At 42.3% G+C, this 20,970-nt stretch overlaps 1 protein-coding gene across 1 annotated transcript in view; it reads right to left on the bottom strand.

The window, feature by feature from the left end:
* Positions 1 to 20,970, bottom strand: part of C8A (complement C8 alpha chain) — a 56,001-nt gene that overhangs the window by 16,783 nt on the left and 18,248 nt on the right. The window contains exons 5-7 of the mRNA XM_012785122.2: positions 16,689 to 16,878; positions 14,101 to 14,301; positions 12,180 to 12,420 (exon numbers count right to left, since the gene is read on the bottom strand). Of these exons, the coding sequence (XP_012640576.2) occupies positions 12,180 to 12,420; positions 14,101 to 14,301; positions 16,689 to 16,878 (632 nt within the window). The remainder of the gene's footprint in view (positions 1 to 12,179; positions 12,421 to 14,100; positions 14,302 to 16,688; positions 16,879 to 20,970) is intronic.

Here is a 20,970-nt window from a genome sequence, read left to right as displayed (position 1 = left end):
AATCATTCCCATTTTAGAGAGGAGTAAACTGAAATGCTTTAAACTCAGATAGTTTAAGTCACTTGCCCAAAGTTACACAATAAGTAAATAACAGAATGAGACTTGCCCCAAGGCCTGTGTCCAAAGCACATGTTCTGTATGCCACACTGTATTGCCTACAGGACAGAGAGTTATGGATGGCTCTGGGAAGAATTTTGACATCATCTCAGGTTTTTCTCCTTTAAGTTTGAAGCTGTTTTCAATGATATTAGAGATAAAAATTCAAAATCAGGACAAAATCAGAAGGCTGGTGCTGAGATTCTCCCAGTTCCATGTGTATGCAGATGACTTCAGGGCAGTGGGGACAAAGCCAAGAAACCCAGAGCCTGTCAGTCAATCAATACCATCCATCACCGTGAAGTCTGGTTGTCATGGTAACTGGGGATAAAGCCTGGAGCTTGTTAGAATCCAGTGAGTGTCTGTTCGGGTGACTGGTTGGTTAGCGGGCACAGCATAAGAACTGCTGGGCCATCTCAGACTGCTTAGCCATGAATAGAGGACCTTTCGCAATCAGGTTCCTGCCCACCTTACCCTCCTCATTGCCCAGTTCAGCTCAGACCCTTTAGGGTACCAGCCCTGCTCTACGGAGTATAAGGAAAGCTCCAGAGGTTGCCCCAGCATATGTGGCCTTGGATTTTGAACCACCTCAGCTAGAAAGACACCATGTCTCTGCTATGGATCAGCCTCAGCCTATGGGCAAGACTCTTGGACACAATACTAACGGATGCACACTGGGAACAGGCAGTTGCAAAGGTGTGACACACAGAGATATGTCCCAAGTACACAGAAGCACCTGAGATAGAATCCCAACCCAGAGGTGGGGAGACAGAAAGACTGCATGGAAGAGTCCTATATAAGCTAAGAAGAAACCTGAGAATGAATAAGCATTAGCCAGATGGACAAGGGAGGGGAGAAGGACAGGTGCAGAATACCAGGTGTAGAAGAAACAGCACCTACAAATCCCCAGTGAGAGAGTGGTAAGTCCAGGGACCAGCACGTAGCTCAGTAAAGCGCAGGCCAATGGTGAGCAATGGGCTGGAGGTCTGAGCAGGCTCACTTGAATGCTGGCCTTCTTTTCCAGTGGCAGAGACACTCCTGTTTTCGAAGTTCATCTTTGCACAGCTCCTGCAGTGTGCTATCGTTGCTGTGGCTTTTGAGAGGCCAAATGCTGACCCTATTTCCTGGTCACTGCTATCATCACTCTTCCTGGCATAACCCAGCCATGGGACTGTTCCTTCAAGGGCAAGAGCGTACAACTCTTGGAGGTGCAACTATAGGAGGTGGACTCTCACCTCCTATAATTCACCCTCACCCACTTGCTGCTCTAGCGACTCCCATGCAACTCCCTCTGCTTGGAAAGCCCCAGCTCCTTTCCCTGCCAGGCAAACTCCCACTCCTACTAATTTTGGAAGATCAGGTTTGGATGTGTTTCGAGCCTAGAAAATGGGAGGGGCAGAAAAGGTAGGTTGCTCACTCCTTTATGTATCTCCTGTGTTTGCTCTTATTGAAGCATGTATCACATTATTCTTAGCCCCCAACTTACTGCACATTTCTCCAGGGCAAGGGTCTGAGTGTTCCAGCCCTGTGTGTCCAGAAATCATGGGTGCTCAGGGAGGATTTCCTGGATGAGTGGATGGATGGATTGATAGATGGATGGAGATCAGATTATGAGTGGGGTTTTCCCACTGAGATTTTGAGTATTTCTTGTTTCCTACTTTGTGTCAAAAGGGAAAATTCTCTACTCAGAATCTTCTTGAAAGGGAATATGTGAGCAAATAACAGCAATAATATGTAACAAAATGTGGTGGAAAGTATGAGAAATTTAAGGGACTTTGATTATATTTGCATCCCACCCCAATTACTCTCTATCCATGGCTTAATCGTCCCGGCCTGATTTGTCTCATTCTAATAAAGGTACAGTGAATACACAGCCCAAGAGCCCACATTCCCTCGGTCCCCTGCCTTTGACAGACATCACTAATTGATCATAGCAGTTTCTGGCTGAGCTTATATGCAGTTTCACAATCTTCAACTCACAATCCAGGTAGCATTTGCCACTCGCCACCCCTGCCATATACACTTCCTCTGACCTACAAGTCTCCAAGGTTCACCTCTTTGAGTGTCATCGGCCAGTACATAATGCTTGTTCCTGGCTCTGTGGCTGTACTTAAGTTTCAGGACAATCACAAGCTCATCAGTTTAACCTTTAACTATTCTCCCAGTTACAATTCAGAATCAATGGGTTAAACTGACCCAATATTGCATTTGAGAATGGATATAGAAAATAACACTCTCTTAATTATTTCTAAAACCTGATGTAACCACTTTCAAAGCTATCACAAACACTCTCGTGCTCTTAAAAAAGGAAAATAGATGAAATAGAATATCTGGGTGTGTCATAAGAAGCGTTGCACTGGGAATTAGAAAACCTGGTTTCAAATCTTGCCCTGCTTCTGATCAGCTGTGTCACCTTGGACATGTCATTTTGCCTTTCAGTGCCTGGCTTTCCTCCTCTGTAAACTGGGAACAGCCACAAAACATAGCTGAAAAGTTGCCAAGAGGCTAAAATGAGATGATGTACATGTAAGCGCTCAGCACGCTGCCTGGCACAGAATTAAAACTCAGTGATTTTGTTCTTTCATTTCCATTGAGATAGCCATTGGAACCATTTGATTACAGAAGACTTCTGACACTTGGCTTGGCAGTTATCAGATGACATCTGCCTCTAGCTTTCCCATTAGTCTGCCTTCCTGTGATGGCAAATTTTATGTGTCAACTTGACTAGGCCATGGAGTGCCCAGATATTTGGTTGAGCGTTAATATGGGTATTTCTGTGATGGTGTTTTTGGATGAGATTAACATTTAAATTGCTAGACTGAATCAAGCAGGTTGTCCTCCGTAATGCACATGGGCTTCGTCCAACCAATTGAAGGCCCTTCCCTAATGCAATGTGAGCCTCATCCAATCAATTGAAGACCTGACTAGAAAAAAAGGCTGATCCTGTGCTGAGTAATAGAAGATTCTTCCTTTCTTCATCCTGGAACATTGGCTTTTTTCCTGTCATTGGACTTGAACTGAAATATTAGCTCTTCCAGGGTTTCAAGCCCACCAGCCTTTAGACTGGAAATACATCGTCAGCTCTCTTGGGTCTCAGGCCTTCAGACTCAGACTGAAACTACACTATCAGCTCTCCTGGATCTTCAGCTTGCTGGCTGCAGATCTTGCGACTTGACAAACACAATAATTGTGTGTGCCCATTCCTTATTCAAAATCCCTTTATATTATATATATTTTATATAAGCATAGGTAAATGGATAGATAGATACAGACATATATATCCTATTGATTCCAATTTCTCTGTAGAACCTTGACTAATAGATTTCCCAATGCCTCCTTTATGGCTATTGGTGACTTTTTTCTTTATTTGAAGTGATCAAACATATGTGTATAGTCTGTGGAGTTAAGAAAGTGTTGTTATACTTTTCTGACCACTCTCAAAAGTAAAATACATTTTACATTATGATCCAGCCCATATTCATCTGGCTAAAAGAAATTTCAATACCTAACTCTATTTTGTGTGATGCACTGTGATGTTTTCCATCTTATTATATTTCATTTTATTAAATGCTGGTCGTGACATACTAAGTTTACTTTACAATCAACTAATGGGCTGTGGTCTGCAGTTTGAAAAACTCTAGGTTAAGACATCCTGGAGACATTATGGCATGTTGGTTAAGATCCCGGGTTCTGGAGTTTGACCCCTAACTGTGCTGATCAATAGCTCTGTGGCCTTGGGCAAGTGATTTAACATCACTGAGCCTCAGTTCTTCATTTGTAAATTGGAGATGATAGTGTCCAATTCTCTTCTCAGGTCTCTCCTGAGAACTAAATGAGATGATGCATTTAAAGTGCTTAACCCAGTGTCTTTTCCACAATAAATGCTCAGTAAATCTTGGCTGTCTTATTATCATCACTGTTAGAGTCTAAGCCTCTGGTATATAATACCAAAATGAATGACAGGGGGTGTGAGGAAAGGGAAGAATACTTGGGAGATACACAAAATCTAAATCAGAAGACCTTGCTTCAATCCTAAATGAGTCATGTTGAGCCATTTACTTAAGCTCTTTGGATCTCAGCTTTCTCTCTGTAAGATTGGGGAAAACAATAATATAATTCCTCATAAATCTATTATTAACATCAATTTGAATACTAGGTATGAATTATGTTATACTTTACAAATATTAGGAGTTATCTGTAAATACATTTTGTTAAAACCAAATACTTCGGTTGATTCTAGATACACTGAATAAGAAAATAGATTGTTAGTTCACTTTGGGTGGTAACCAATTTAGCTGTCTACAGAGTAAATCATCTCTGACCATAATCAGAGGATTATGACAAAGAAAAGGCCATTACTTTCTATGAATCCCTTGATGAGCTTGACCATGTATTAATCATCTTGGTATCTAGACAATACTGCCCATGTTGTGTGTGCTTAATAAATGTTTGGTTGAATGAACGGCTAAAGGAATGAATGAATAAAGGAAGGCAGAGAGGAGGGAGAAAGAGGATGTAGAGCAATAATTGACATCAACTTTAGTAAGGTTTTAAATTCTGTCCCTGTGGCTTTGTCTACACTATGTGGTGGTAGGTGGTAGGGTGGCTGGTCCAAGAGCCCTGACTGGAAGGGATGATCAATGATGGGCTGGGTGTACTGCTTCCTTGCTGGAAGGGTCTTTCCCAGGGTCACTGTTATCTGGTATCCATCAGGGCCGGGGATGATGGAAAGCAGGCACTGATTTAGGCAGAGTTGTTAACGCTTTGAAAGATAGCGGTGAGAATTCAAAGTGACCTTGATAAATGGGAAAAGCGGTCACTCCAAAACCGGATGAAGCTCTGGAGACAGAAACGAATGACCTTGATCAAAGAAATGGGCAGGTGGAGGAGGAGGCATGATTGCTGAGGCTCCAAGTCCACAGCAAAAGCACCAAGCACTGCAGGCTGGACATCATGACAATGATTTCCCTCCCGTCTGAACAATGTTTTATGGCGGAGGGATTGCACAACCCTGGGGGATGGGTCTTCTTATTGCCCCCACTTCACAGATGAGAGAACAGTTAACATTACAGAGTTAATAACTGTAAAGCTGGGGATAACAAACATGAGGTCACAATAACACCAACATAGTGTAGCAATAATTGGTGACATTTTTGAACCCTTACTATATGTTGGGCACTGGACCACATGCTCCCATTGTTTCATATTCATAACAGCCCTATGAAGTGTGTACTGTCGTATTGTTTAGAAGAGGAAACTGAGGCCCAGAGAGGTTAACCGATTTGCCTATGGGTCACATGGCAGGTAGATGTAGGAGATGGGACTTGAACCAGGCAATCTGATTCAGAGCCCGTGTCAGCAACTGAAGTGTACTGAGTGCTTAGTAGAGTCTGGGCAGTGCATTAAATATTCTTTGTGGATAAATTCACTTATTCCTCACAACCAATCTATGAGGTAAATCATAATATCTCTGGCTTATAGGTGAAGAATTTGAAGCTTTCAATGATTAGGTAACCGGCCTATAATCACACAGTTAGTAAGTGGCAGAGCCCATGTTTTCAACCATTCTACTATCTTAATATCCTTCATTAAGGGGAAAAAAGATGCATTATACATTCATCATGTAACAAGTACTTGGAATTATTCTCAAACTCTGTTGTCATTCCTATTTGGATCTTGAAGAAGCTGAGACTCAGAGAAATTAAACACTGTACCTTGAGCAAGGTCAGGCAACTACTAAATGGTAGAACCAAGACCCCTACACCCAGATGTATCTGACTCCAAAGTCTGAACTCCTTGCTACCATGTCACCAGAATATTCTTAATTCTACAGATCAAATGGCTTTAATATGGACTGACCTCACCTAAAATTGTAATCCATAATGGTAACTACTATTTGGACAGCGTTTCACTTATTACAGTGCTTTTTATCACTATTTTCATTGTCACAATAGCCTTTTGAAGTATTTATAATCATCTCTACATTTTTTATGGGAAAACTGAGACTCAGAAATGTGATGTACCAGCTCCTAAATGGCAGAGCCTAGAAGAAGAGAAAAATATCTCAGGAAAAAGAATTCCTTCCACTGTCATACTGCCTGCTGGCTTGAATGAAGCCAGAGAATGCTACTGGTTTTGTTCACGAGCAAAGCATCAACAGAAGTCATTTTCTGGGAGGTCTTTGCAAAGACCTTTCAAGGAGGCTAAAAAAAATCATAGAATCATGAACCTTTAGAGTCTTGATGTTTATGAGTTGAACTCTCTAATCCGTCGCGGGTTTGCATGACCTCCTGATGGAGGTAGCCTTTCAGACTTCCTGAGCTTCCTCAACTGATGAAAAAGCATTCTACTTCATATTGCATTTTGAGAGACCAAGGGCACAGAAGCTAAAACACATGTGTCAAGTCTTATCTACATTAGCCACAAAAAGGGGTCTGGAGTAGATCACTACCAACTTGGTTCCTAAGGCATTTATGGAGTATCCATCTGACCCCTGATATTTTGCTCATTTTGCATGCCTGCTTGGCTGGAGGGAACCTGCAGACAAAACAGCACAGCATGGTCACCCATACATACTAGTGGGGATGAAAAGGAAGGGACAGACTGTGGATACTGAGGAGGTGACCAATGAGATATGTGGGGGGAGAGAGGGAGGAGGCCAAAATTATCCCCTGGTTATAAGTGCTATTAGAGGCAGCTGAGATAAAAGGAAAGAGTTCTGGATTTGAACTCAGAATGCTGTGTATTTTTTTTACTTACTAGTGATATGACACTTCAGCCTTTGTTCCTTCATCTGTAGAAATGAGGAAACCTCTCCTCTCTCACAGGATCATTGTGAAGATTAAGTGAGAAGACTGATTAAGTGAAGGCACTTAGTAAGGAGCTTAGCATGTAATAAATAGTTATTTTTTCACCTCTCTAGTTTCCCTGGGAAACTGGAAGGTGGGTGGTATCTCTGATTGAGAAGGAATTCAGGAAGAGGAATATGAATGAAGGGTTTGGGGTGAGAATGTGATTGCCTGGAGGTGCCAGATTCCTGGTGGAGATGCCCACAGGTACTTGGAAATATGGGCAGGGATTCTGGGGAAGATACAGTGGAATTACTCACATGAAGTTAAGAGCTGGAGGCGGGTGTGGGAAGCAAGGATGATGAACCTCAACGAGTGTTCATGGTACACCCCTAGGGGCCCCGCCCTGAGCTAAGCACAAAAAATACCCCAGGGACAACATGCCTAGAACCTGTATGTAAAAGTTCATGGTTTAGTAGAAGAAACTAATATGTAATTATAACTAACATAATATGCATTAAAAACAAATATATATGTATATTCTTCAGTCCTCTCTTTGCCTGAGAATCCCTCCCATATTTCCAAATGCCTGTTCGGGTGCCTTTACCAGGAAGCTGGCACCCCTGGACAAACACATCATATCCTTCTTACCCTAATATGTATATGTGCACACACACACACATACATGTATGGTAGAAATATAATATAGAGGAGGAAGTAATTTGTAGCCTACGATCCACACCCAGTCCATCTGTAAATTCTCTAAATACTACTTTAAAATACATCCCAAGTCTATCATATTTTTCCATGTCCATTCCTTATCCCTCCCCTGGACAACAGCAAGAGCCCCTAACTGTTCCCCAGAGTCCACTCTCGCCCTACTGATCTGTGCTCTGTGTTGGCAGCACTACCATCTGCTGACACATGGATTAGACCATAGCGCTGCCCTGTTGGGGACCCTGTGCTGGCTTCCCCGTCACTGCAGGTACAGTCCATACTTCTTACCATGTCCAGAAATACCTTGAGGCCTCTCTTGGCTTTTTCCAACCTTAACCTCAGCTCCTGCCATTCTTCCCTTAGCCCACAGCTTCGGCCAACACACCTTCTCTCCGTTCGCAAACACGCCGCACTCCTTCCCCTGTGGGGCTTTTGTACAAGCTGTCCAGTAGCCAAAGGTGCCTTCTCCCTTGTCTATGGCATCTTCTTCTTATCCTTTGGGTCTCATCTCAGTTTGAATTTCACCTTCTCAAAGAGACTTTCCCAGATCATCCTAAACAAGTGTCTTCCCCACCCACCCTGCAGTTAGTCTCTATTTCTACAACATGTTCATTTTCTACATGGCTCTTATCACGATTTGCAACTACACATTGACCAATTCATTCACTCACCCAACACAAGGTATTAAGCCCTGACTATGTGCCAGGCACTTTTCTAGGAAATAAATACGCAGTGAGGAACAAAGCAGGCAACCTCCCTGCTCTTGTGGAATGGGCATTCTACAAAGAAGATATGGACAATAAGCAAATAAGTACATGAGCATGGTAGCTACTGAACAACTAGTAGTTTGCTGAGAATTAAAGCAAGGTGATATAACACAGAGGGATGGTCAGCAATGGCCTCTGAAAAGGTGGCATTTAAGTTGAGATATGAATGATAAGAATACTACTCTGCAAACACCAGAGGAAAAGGAAGCCAGACAGAGAGAATAGCTGATACAAAAGCTCTAGGCTGGCCTAAGACCCCAAAAGCAAATACAGCAACAAAAAATAAATAAATAAATGTAACTTGATTAAACTATTAATTAAAAAAAAAAAAAGCTCTAGGCTAAAATAGCCTGTTATCATTGTTAAAGGAATGATGATAATGAGAATAACCAAAAAGGAAAAGAAAAAAAGAAAAGAAAAGGCCATGATACTCTTGCAATGGTGGTTTGGTGGAATGGTGGTTTGCCCCAGTGAGATGGCAATCGAGGGGGTGGGGGACAGATGAGGCATATGCTTTAGACGTCAAGTCGACAGATCTCACTGATGGTGCAGAAGGTCAAGGAGGACCAAGGAGGATTTTAGCTGTTTGTTTTGTTTCCTCCACTCGATCGTGAGCTTCACCAGAACAAGGAGCATCTTGATTTTGTCGTCCTCACATGTGATACGAACTCCATGAACACAGTTGAATGAATGAATGTATGACCAAACAAAACTATGAAAGAAGGGACAGGGTGTTGTCAGGGCAGAGGTAGGGATGCCTGTGCAAGGTTGAGAAGGGTGAGCTGAAGTTTGTCAGGTTGGCAAGACAAGGAGAAGAATTGGGGAGTAAGGGAACAGCATGTGCAAAGGAGGCAGGAAACATACAACTTGATGGAACAGTGCCATTGGAGAACTTGACCTGCCCAGGGTAAATTGGCAGCCGTATAACTAGCCAGACTCCAGAGACATCAGAATGGGGCATGCACTATATTCTCTTTGTCATATCCTGATACAAAGACAAATAATGAAAGCTCCAAAGAAGGGATGAAGGAGGGAGAAAAAATCTAAATCCAGAAATACTGGATTTAGATACTGATCATACTGATTCCTACAGAAGGTAGAAAGCTGTCAGTTACAGCCCTTGAGGAAATGTTAGGATCTCATTGATGTCTAACAGCACCCCCCCAACATCTAAGACTTCCCTTGATTTTTGATGCATGGTGTCATGCTGTCTTTGGGGAAGAAGCATTTGATCTAAAGGACATATTAGAAGAAAACAGCCTTGTATGTCCTCTGGGACGAACCCAGAGGGGATCTGAGGCAAAGCCAAGGACAAAAGATTCCCCCAGAGCAAAGCAACCCGTGTGTTCACTTAAATCATGCCATGCCCAGCCCAGCCTGTTGAGGAAATGAACATGCACCACACAGGATGTCTCTTAGAAACAAGAGCTTAATAGAATATAAATTAAAGTCATAAAGATCAAAGATACACAGAGAGAAAAAGACAGTGACAAAGAGGAAAGGGAAAAGGGGGGAAGGAGAAAGAGAGAAAAAGGAATGTAGAAAGAAAGGGAGAGAGAGGGAATGAGGACATAGGAAGAGAAAACCAGATCAGCAGTGGAAAGGAGTGTGAGTGATTCTATTTGTCAAACGCAAAGAAGGTAGATGTTTTTGTTCTTTGTAGGTTAATATGTAAATGACATTCTGATTTATTAGCGGTCTCCAGCAGATGAGGTGATGATTAGCACATTTCCATATTTATAGAAAAGCAACACTAACTTTCTGGATTTATAGAAAATCAGCTCTTCACAAATAGCAAATTGTGCTATTATCGACATATGGTTTTCTATAAACAGAACTGAGGTAATTATCCCTGGGACAATTTGTTGGTGGGCTCCTTTTGAATATTAACCACATTGGAAGCCCTTTTCTGCCTCACAGATTTTAAAGAGGAGGGGCCACCAGATACCCCAGGCAATTAATTAGGAATCCGACACCAAAGACAGGAGCCTGGAAGGAAGATGGGAGGCCTTACCGCATGGCGGTGTGAGACCACAGGTCCCGAGCTCTGACCCCACATTCCTGCAGCCCTGGGCAAAGTAATCAACCTCCCCAGCAGTGTTTATGTGGCTAGAACTGGGATAACACAGTCTCCAAGTGTTGTCAAAATAATTAAATGAGAATATGTGCAATAGCACCCGGAACCTAGTAGATGCTCAACAAATGTTAATTCTTTTTTTCCTTCCTCGAGTTTTTACATTATCCTAAAAAGACACTCGTGAATAAAGTTTTTTAATCTCTTTTCTTTTACATTGGTCCATAAGCTATTTATTCTGTATTATGATCCACTAGATGTATACATGTCTTTATTTAACTGGAAAAAAAGTTTCTTGATGCAGTAAGTCACCTTCACCACCTACAATCCTCTATGATATTTTCTATTCTATCCTTTGTTGTTGTTCAAAATTTTGCTGGTGATCTATACATTGATTTTTCAGACCTACTATTGGGTTACAACATGCAGCTTGAAAAATACTGTGATATAAGAAGGTAGGAACCATATTTCGATTTGCTCACCACTGTAACCCCAGCACAAACATATAATGGATGCTCAATAAAGCATCTTGAATTATTAAAAGAATAAATAAATGAATGACCCTCGCCAAAACTAAATTAATGCTCCCTTTTAAACTCCCCATCTTGTTTTGCACACTCATTTTGTATTAAGCCCTGTGTTGACTGCTAAAAAGATAGAAAAGTGTCAGGCATGATACTTGCTTTTAAAGATCTTCCTATCTAGATGAAGAGAAAAAATATTTGGAAAATTGTTTTTTAAAGACTGGACAGTGTAGAACACATATGTACGTGTTGAAGAAAAAGAGTGGCCAGCCTGGGCTGGCACAATCAGGGAAACTTCTTGAAACCAGGACTTTGAACTTGACTTTGCAATATGGATAGATCTCTCATCCTTCCACTCACCCATTGCCCAGGTCTGTGGTTCTCAAACTGTAGTGGGTGTTAAAACACACAGTGCTGGGCCTACTCCAGAGATTTTGACTTAGTTAGGCTTGGGAGGGGGCCTGAGAATGTACCTTTCTAACAAGTTCCCAGGTGATGCTATGCTTCCAGTCAGGGCCCACTCTTTGAGAACCGTTGTTGTAGTAGGTCAGAGGGAGATCACGAATGTAGTTGATCCCATGCTAAGGAATTTAGAGTTTATTTTTAGCCATTCGGGATACCAGGCAAGGAAGTGACATCGTCAGATCTGTGAAGTAGAAAGTTCTGGTGACAATGGCAGAGAATGGATTAAAAGGGGTGAGCCTGCCAGAGACCATTTAGGAGCTGGGGCAGTAGTAAGTGGAAGATGAGAGCCAGGCCTACCACCAGGAGTGGAAATGGGGGAGAGAGGAGGGATGAAAGAGAACTGAAGTGCTGTGGAGAGCCACGGGAGTGGAGAAGGAAGAGGAATCTGGAATGACCAGGTGTTTAGCTTCCTTGACTGACCATGTGGTTGTTCCAGTGACCAAGAATGTACATTTAAAATAAGTTTTTACATTTTAAATAACAAAATCCTCCAGATTCTTTATTTTGAAAGAGGTAACTATGATGTAATAGAAAACCCACAGACTTAGGGGGCTAGACAAGTCTGAGCTCAAATCCTGTTTATGGTGTTTATTAGCAAATCCCTGGAAATACTACTACTTACACTACCCTGTAGAGTGGTCATGAAGACTAAATGAGATCACCCATAACTCATAGTGCTTAGAAAACTGCAACCATGTCTTGGTGTGTGTGTGGACCACCGTGTGCATAAAGCTTCTGTTCTACTTACCACGGGAGTTCATTTTTTGATTGTCAAGGACCAGGATATATTCGTAAGTGCCACCCATCCATCCAGATGTGATGTAATGGGTTCCGTAGTCATCAATGAACTTGGCATACAAGCCGTAATTGTACTGCTCCGGCAGCTCCATTAATGACTGCAGCATTCCTTCATCCAGCATGATATTGTCCCTCCTCATCTTAAAATGGGCAGTCTGCACCTTTGTGAAAATTCTCATGAAGCTGTATTTCTGCCAGCAACCGCCGTTGAATGAGGCAAAAGAACAAAGAGAGCGTACGCTTTACCACGAGATAGTGCAAAAGGTCAGCGTTCAGTAGTTGTGGGAAATTCACACATACACACACACACAAACTTAATACATATAATGGAGTGTTATTGTATTTTACAAGCATATATTAGAGACACCAACGTGTACCAGACTTCTCCCACACCTTCATCTCTGTTCCCACAGCCCCTGCCCAGGTCGAATTCTCATCAGCTATCACCTAGGTTAGTTACGAGCTTAGTCACTACAGTGGCCTCTTTACCGTGCCGCATGCCTCTGTTCTGTCCCCCGTGCACTCTTGCATCACGCTTCCCCTTGCACTAATCAAAGCACGACATCATGCAAACTCCTATGCAAATATTATGCATCTATTAAAAATTATGCTCAGGATGTCTTCGATGACATGATGGCATGTCATTTAGTTTAATTCATTGAACAAATATCTATCATGCTCATAGTTGCACGCAGAGGATATAATCTTGAACGAGATTGTTCCCTGCCCTCATGGAGCTTACGTTCTAGTGGTAATCTCGTATGATTAAGTAATAAAGAAAAGCAGCATCCTCAGATAATAGTATAAATAAGACATAGCACCAGGGGACTGTTGGATTGGTTTTACAGGAAGATGGCCATCTATGAACGTTACATCCAGGTAATAAGAGCCTTGATTCAATGTGATGATGGAAGTATGAAGAGGCCACCTGCTTTTAGAAAAGTCCACGTTAACATGCGATAGCCAGACCCCAGAACAATGCAGTACTTTGCCTTCAGATGAATAGCTACTTCATTGGCAAAGCTCTAAAACTCAATTTATGTTTGCTGAATAAGTTAATTTTTATAAATGTATTTTCATTGTTCCAGATAATTTTTAAATCCCAACTAGATCCACAGTCCTGGTTTCAATGTTATTGAGGCTTTTGATAAATTTCTAATCAATTCAACAAATATTTCTCTGGGCCTTGATTCTCTCTCTATCCTCATCCCTCCCTACTTTCGTTCCCCACCCACCCTTCAGCCAGCTGAAAAAATTTGCAGCCCAGTGCGTGGGCGGCACTCTGTCTCTAGGCCTTCGCACAGGCTGATCCATGCCTAGGCCATCCTTCCGCACTTACACCTCCCTTTGTCTGGACAACCTACACTAGTCTTTAGATCTCAGCTCACATGGATGCCCCTTCCTCCAGGAAGCATTTCTTGAGCCCTCAGGGTAATAGATACTTAGTGGTTAACGTTTGATGAAAAATGAAAGTTTTTTTTTTTTTTTAGCATGCCAGCCCTCCTGTCTATTTAGAAAAGCAAGGCTTGCTTTAGAATTCTTCCAGCTTAAATTTAGAGGGCCTGGCAGTTTCTTTTTAACACATTACCATTCTACGTATTACCCTATATGCTCCAGGTAACCATGAAAAAGGATGGGGGGGTGAACTGATAAGAGTTCTAGTCTTATCATTCAATTTTATTCCCTTTGTGATGATTCTGTGTGCAAAAGCGTAATAAGAAAAACAAACCTGATTACCACTGATCAGACATTTCCAATTACACAAGCAAATTAAAGTCCAATTACTACTGTACTTTTTAATGCAATTAAGGTAATACATGTTCAGTGTAGATTATGGGATACTATGAGACACAGACATTATGTTTTAATACCTTCTCATTATACTTGCTTAACTTATTCAAGAATGAAGAGTCTTCTAACCCGGATACACCTACACCCACCATCACAGAGCCGCTGGATGGGCCTACACCAATGGTCACTCCACCAGACTTAAACTTGTCCTCTTTTACTTTAGAAAGAAGGTCATTTGCATCATCATACAACTCTGAGGAGATTCCAGTATCAGCCCGAGCCTGAAAACAAACAAATGTTAGCTTTGCGAACATAGAGCTGTTTTCCGATTCATATTTAGTACTTAAATCTTTGCTTTGTAAAATACCTAAAGTTTCATATTATTGTAAGTCATTCTTTTATCAGACTAATCTGAGTGTCAGATTGATACTAAAATACAGAAAATGCAGCAGTGTTAGTGTTTAGTGGTACTGTAAAACTGTTTACATACCATGCGCATGTACACACACACGATTCTGCTCAAATGTTAAGAGTGTTCAAGTGTGGATTTCGTTCACAGCTGGCTCGTCCTTCCTGGAGAGAAGGAAGGCCAGGCGCTTGTCCTTGCAATGGAGAGATACAGAAAGCCACACCTAGGCATGGGCCCGGGAGGAAAGGAGCAAAGGAAGCTGTGCAGATCACGATTGTCTGAGGCAGCGGTGGCTTCAGTGCTGCCAACAAATGTTTGGTCATTTCATTCCAGGCATGTTATAGGGTTGCATTTCTCTGCTGACTTGAACTGAGGCATGGTCTTGTGCTTTGCTTGAGCCGATGAAGCAAGCCTTAGGAGCCTGCAAGGAGCTTCTCAGCAATCATAAGAGCATGTGTTGAAATGGAGCCTCCATCACTTTGAGTCCCTAAGTGCCCGTGATGATTAGCTGCCTTTCTTCCTGAGGACAGACAAGTAGCATACGCAAGGCATCGTCGCTTCCAGCTGCTGAGATTTGAGAATTCTTTGTTCCCACCTCATAGCCTAGTCTGTCTTGCCCGATTCATAGACCTAGACCTTCCTTGAGATTGGGAACATGGCATTGTCTGTGTCTTCCAGCTTGGCTTACCATAAGCCCGATACGGGGTAGGGGTGCGTGTGGGGTTGGGGGAGAAACTTCTTAAAAACAGACCCCATAAGCCTGGACTTATTTTCTGTCAATACTATTTTTTTAAATTTTTTTATCTGAGTATTACAGGGGTACAAATGTTTAGGTTATATATACTGCCTTTGCCCCACCCAAGTCAGACCTTCAAACATGTCCATCTCCCATACTGTGTGCATCACACCCATTAGGTGTGAATATACCCATCCTCTCCTCACCTCTCCCACCTGCCTGACATCCCATGAATGTTATTACTATATGTGCACTTAATGTGTTGATCGGTTAATACCAATTTGATGGTGAGTACATGTACAATGCTTGTTTTTCCATTCTTGGGATACTTCACTTAGCAGAATGGGCTCCAGCTCTATCCAGGATAATACAAGAGGTGCTAGATCACCATTGTTTTTTGCATACTCCATGGTATACATAGATCACATTTCATTAATCCACTCATGTACTGATGGGCACTTGGGTTGATTCCACATCTTTGCAATTGTGAGTTGTGTCAATACTTTTCTCTTGAAAGAAACTTTGGGAAGGGGAGGACGTGACTAGATAATTATCCAGAATCCTGTAATCCTACCGTCTCTCTCTATAGTTATACTGTATTTAGTTTGTCCACTCCTCTAAATGATGTTTAGCCTGGGATTAGTTCAGACAGACCTGGGTTTGAATCTTGTCTCTGCCACCTATTGCAGTACAGTTTGGGCTTGATACTTTATTCCTTTTAAACACTCTTTTTATATCTAAAATGGGATGATGATATCATCTCTCTCACTGTGTTGTGAGGATTAAGTGGGAGAATTCATGTGGAAGTAGAGATCCGATGCATGGTAAGCGTTCACTGATGTTTGCTATGTGGACATCTCACCCACAGGATGAGAGTGAAGAAATGGATGGCTCTGAGCAGGCTCTGGACGGATGGTGAGCTGTGTGGTGCTCCAAGCAACCAGGAGACCACAGGAGTTTAGAGGTGCAGGGAACCTTAGAGATCATCAGCAATTTCATAGCTCTTTTGAACAGAAGAAACTTTCATCAAACAAAATCATATACAACAAGCCAAGATATGAAAGTGATCAGTGTGAGCTGCCCCTGGGCATAGCTGGAGCAGAGGCTTCAGAACCGTGCCCATCTATGCCCTATCTTGCTGCCGCTTCACAGATTAGGGCCAGGGACGGGGGACAGGCAGTGAGTTGCTCGAGGTCTTACGCAGTTATAGTCTAACAGAGCCGCAACTTGGAAATAGATCTCCTGACTGGCAACCCAGAGAATAGGGCCCCAGATCTCTTTAATTAGTCTTGGCATGGAGCCCAGATTGAACAGGCAGGTGGCCACGTTTATGCTGCGCCTCTCAGCGCCTCTCAGCACCCTTCCACACGGAGCATGTGTCGGGGCAGGCACAGAAGGGCCTTCAACCCCCAGCAAGCTCTACGGGAAACGAAAGCTCCCGGGGCAAGGCGTCTCCATCGGCAGGCCTCTCCCTCCTGCCACCCAGCCTGCGGGGGCCGGAGAACCTCCCTGCTCAGGCTTACTTCGAAGTGGTACTTGAGGAAGTTGTAGGGTTTCCGGAAGTACTTCTCGTCGTCTCCATAGTAGAGCTGCTCGCAGGTGGGGTCGTATCGCAGTTCTCTCCACTCCCCGTTGTATACCGCCTCACACAGGCCCCCGTAGTACCTGGCGTCATACACGCTCTGAGTTTCTTCCTGGGTCAGGATATTGTACCTAAATTGAAAAAGCAGCTTCTGGGAGAGAGCATTGGAAAGGCAAAAGCAGCATAAAATGTCATTCTCTGGAAGAGGCAGCTGGTTCAAGTGGTAGTTTCTCAATCTGTGTTCTCTGGAGCCCTAGGGTTCCTCCAAGTAGCTTACTGGCCACTTTAGGTAACACTGGGAGACTGAGTGGGCTGGCTTGAGCCCCCCAGGTTCTCTTTAACCAGAACGTCTAGACAGCTCCATTCAGCATCCAGAATAATGCTTCCACATAACAGGCACCCCTATATGTTTGTTGAATAGGATAGAAAGAAATATGCATAATTATCTTAAGTCCAACCACAGGGGTCAAGACAGCCTGGGCCCATTTCTAGGCTCTGCCACATCTAGCTGTGTGACTTCAGGCAAATCATTTAAGCTCTCTGTGCCTTAGTTTAGTCATTCGTAAAAAGCAGTTACTAATACTGCCACCCTTGTAGAGTTAAATATGAATTAAAACATATAAAGGAATCATAGTTGTGCTCAGAATAACTAAGTACTGAAAAAATGCTGCTGCTGCTGCTGTTATTGTTAGTATCATTTCACAAAAGAGCTCTGCTGCTAAAAAATAAGTTTGCAAGATCAGGTGTGACTGACAGTGCTAAGGTTTGACAATCTAATCCTCAGAAAGGCCCCTGTCTTCGAGGCAGCTTGGGATGTCAGAGGTGCACAGTTAGACTCCTGTTTAATTTCCAATGCTGCCACTTACTAGCTATGGGGCTTTGAATGCCTTCTAGAAGCTCTCTGAAGTTCATTTGCCTCGTTTAAAGAACAGATATAATAATACCTACCTCTCATGGTTTTTGTGAAGTCTAAATGAGAGCATTAAATTAAAGCAGAAGTAAAGTTGATAGTCCATATTAAGCATTCAACAAATGGTACTTATTTTTCCCTAGCCAAATATTCTTCCAGAAATATTTTCCCATACTTGCCTCTCTGGAGTATTTAAAAATCTATCTGCCCAGGTCCCATGTTTTAGGACATGGATGGTTTTACCATATTTAGGTAAAATACAATGTCAAGCAAGTGAAATACAGGTTTAATTTTCTACAAAGGGAAAGTTAACAGAACAAAGACATTAGAGTTGGCTAAGAGCTCTAACACCCGACAATCAAAGCCTCTTATGTTGCAGATGATAAAATTATTGCTTTTGTTTATCTCTCAAGCTCCCATTTAGGCTTTAAGACCCAACTCTCACCTCGCCTCCTGTCCACAGTTGTTTTTGAATGCTCTGGACAGATAGGTGTTCCCTCCTCTGTGTTCCCATGACATTTGGTGACTACCTGTGGCATACCATTGATCACAATTATTTATGCCCTCTGTGAAAAAGGCACAAAGGCAAAAAAGGAGCAGGGGATAAACTGTGAATAAAACCCACCTCAAAGGAATAAATGGATAATTATAGAGCACCTGGCAGGTCATAGAAATTCAACGTGTGTTAACTTCCTCCTTCTCTTCCTTTCTCCATCTCTTTCTTCATATTAGTAGAAGTGATGTAATAATAGCTATGATGAATTGAATACACACTCTACTAGACATTTAGCTTGATTAGCTTTCAACCTCACAACAATTTCGCAAATGCAGAAATTGAAGCTCAGAAAAATTAAGTAACTTGCCTGTAGTCACAGCTGGATTTTTTCCTAGATTTTGTTGACAGTATAATCTGGGTTCCCTTCACTCCCCCTGCAATTTCTATCTTCCCACCCATTGAATATGTTTCTGCCTGTAGTTTATAAATATAGCCCCTCCAACAGACCAAACAAAAACTCAAAGGAACAGTAAGCCCTAAGACTGTATTATAACCTCTAAGCATAAATAACGCCTACATAGATTTGAAAAAGCTGTTGCAAAAGCCCCAGTGAAAATGAAAAGGCATGGTCAAAAAAGTACTACTTTTGGAAATCTATGCAGAAATATTCACACATGCGTACAAAAATATGTGTATAAGAATGGTCATTACAGCATTGCTTATAAAAGGAAAAAAAATGAGAAAAGAATCTAATTATCTTTCAATAGGAAGCAGTCAAATAAATTACCATATAGTTATACTATAGAAGAGGAGTCAGCAAACTTTTTTTATAAAGGGCTAGATAGTATTTTAAGCTTCTCAGGCCACAGGGCTGTGTTGCAACCACTCAACTCTGCCCTTGCAGGACAAAAGCTATGTTCTGGTAAAACCTTAGTTACAAGAACAGCAGGCTGAATTTGGCCTTCAGGCCATGGTTTGCTGATCTCTGTTATAGAACACTATGTAACTTATTAAAAAGAGACTGACAATATAACAGGAAATCTTAAATATCTATTATTAAGTGAAAACATGCAAGTTATAGACAATATGCATCATATGGTCACATTGATGTAAAATAGACATATGTCTATAATGCACAGTACACATAGGTATATTTTCCATGCAGTGTGTATTGTCAGTGCATTTTTTACATGATCTGGAAGTATGTACATTAAACTGTCAACAGGGTCAGCTCTAGGAACGGGGGAGAGGGCAACAATGTGGGGTGCTATTGGGGGAAGTGAAGGAAGATTCTCAATTCTTATCCCAAAACTGTATCACTTCTCGAACAAAAGATAAAAATTTAAAACTAGGCAATGCTTAAATTAGAAAAAAGTAAGATATCAAGAAACGTCTTTGTGATCTGAGAGGAACAGAAGGACTACCAAAATGTCAGCTGTCGGGAGTGGAGGAAAAGCCATTTTGCTGGTTTCACTATTTGGTGTGGGTAAAGCACACTGCTCAGAAAATGTATTTGAGATGCTCCTTGTTGAATCACAGGAGCACAGGGTCATGGTTTGTGATCTCTTTGCCAGTGGAAAGGGGATTATTTTTCAGCTCAGCACCTCAGTATTTCACATTTCTACTCTGTTTATTCCCATGGTCACTTTTGAAATCAGCAAGAATCCTCTTTGATTGATGTTATGAGCTGAGTTACATCTTCCCAACATTTATATGTTGAAGCCCCAACCCTCAAAACCTCATATCATGACAGTATTTGGAAATAGAGTCCTTAAAGAGGTCATTAAGTTAAAATGAGGTTATTAGGCGGGTCATCCAATGCGAGTAGTGTCCTTCTAAGAGGAGAAGATAGGACACAGATATGTACAGAGGGAAGAACGTTTGAAGACACAGGGAGTAGCTAGTCATCTGCAAGGCAAGGAGAGAGGCCTCAGAAGAAACCACCCTGGGGACACCTTGACCTCAGACTTCTAGCCTCCAGAATTGTGAGAAAATGAATTTCTGTGTGTAAGCCACACAGTTTAAACGTAACTACCACAACCCAGGTTGTGGTACTTTGTTATGGTAATCCCAGCAAACTAATACAATTGGCCTGGAAGAAAACCGAATGTGCTCATCTTTTTATAAGCATGTGTCTACATGCAACTCACAGGATTCCATCCCAACTAGGAGGTGGGCTGTGGTCTCAGAACAATTCAGTCCATAACACCAGGTAAGGAGTTATCCAGGTTAGGAATAGGGGGAAGAACGTTCCAGAAAGAAGGAACCAAGTTGATTAAGGCTCAAAAGGAAAGAGTATGATGCATTCGAGGAACTGAACCTGAAGGATGAAGAGAAGTTAGAATCAAGACTGATTTAATCTTCATAGATAAAGACAAAGAAACTATGGCCTTGGAGGTTTGAGTAAGCAAAAGCAAGTGGGTGTTCAAGGCCCTGTCTCACTGCTAGCCCTGGTTATACAAGTGACTACAGTGCAAAGCAGATTGTGAGCGGGGCTATTGGAAAGGACAGTTGGATCAGAGAAGGGCTCTTTGGGGACATCAGGGAATGCCTTATGGAAGAAGTGGCTTTTTAAAAGGGCCTTAGAAATGGCACAGGGGTGATGGTGCTGAGCAGTGGAGCGGGGACAGCTGAAAGGAGATGAGGACTCTTAGGCAGAGACGTGGAGGAAGAGCATAGGCAGTGCCTTGCGGGTAGCACTGGGCAAGCTGCGGTAATGGCTGCCTTGCAAGATGCACTCCAGAGGTGTCCTCCAAAATGGTCCCTTTCTGTCCCCAAAATTAATACTCATGACTGAAATCATCCCTGCTCCTGAAA

Source organism: Microcebus murinus, chromosome 2 (genome assembly GCF_040939455.1).
Source record: "Microcebus murinus isolate Inina chromosome 2, M.murinus_Inina_mat1.0, whole genome shotgun sequence".
Classification (NCBI taxonomy): domain Eukaryota; kingdom Metazoa; phylum Chordata; class Mammalia; order Primates; family Cheirogaleidae; genus Microcebus; species Microcebus murinus.
This window is presented reverse-complemented; position numbering and strand designations above follow the sequence as displayed.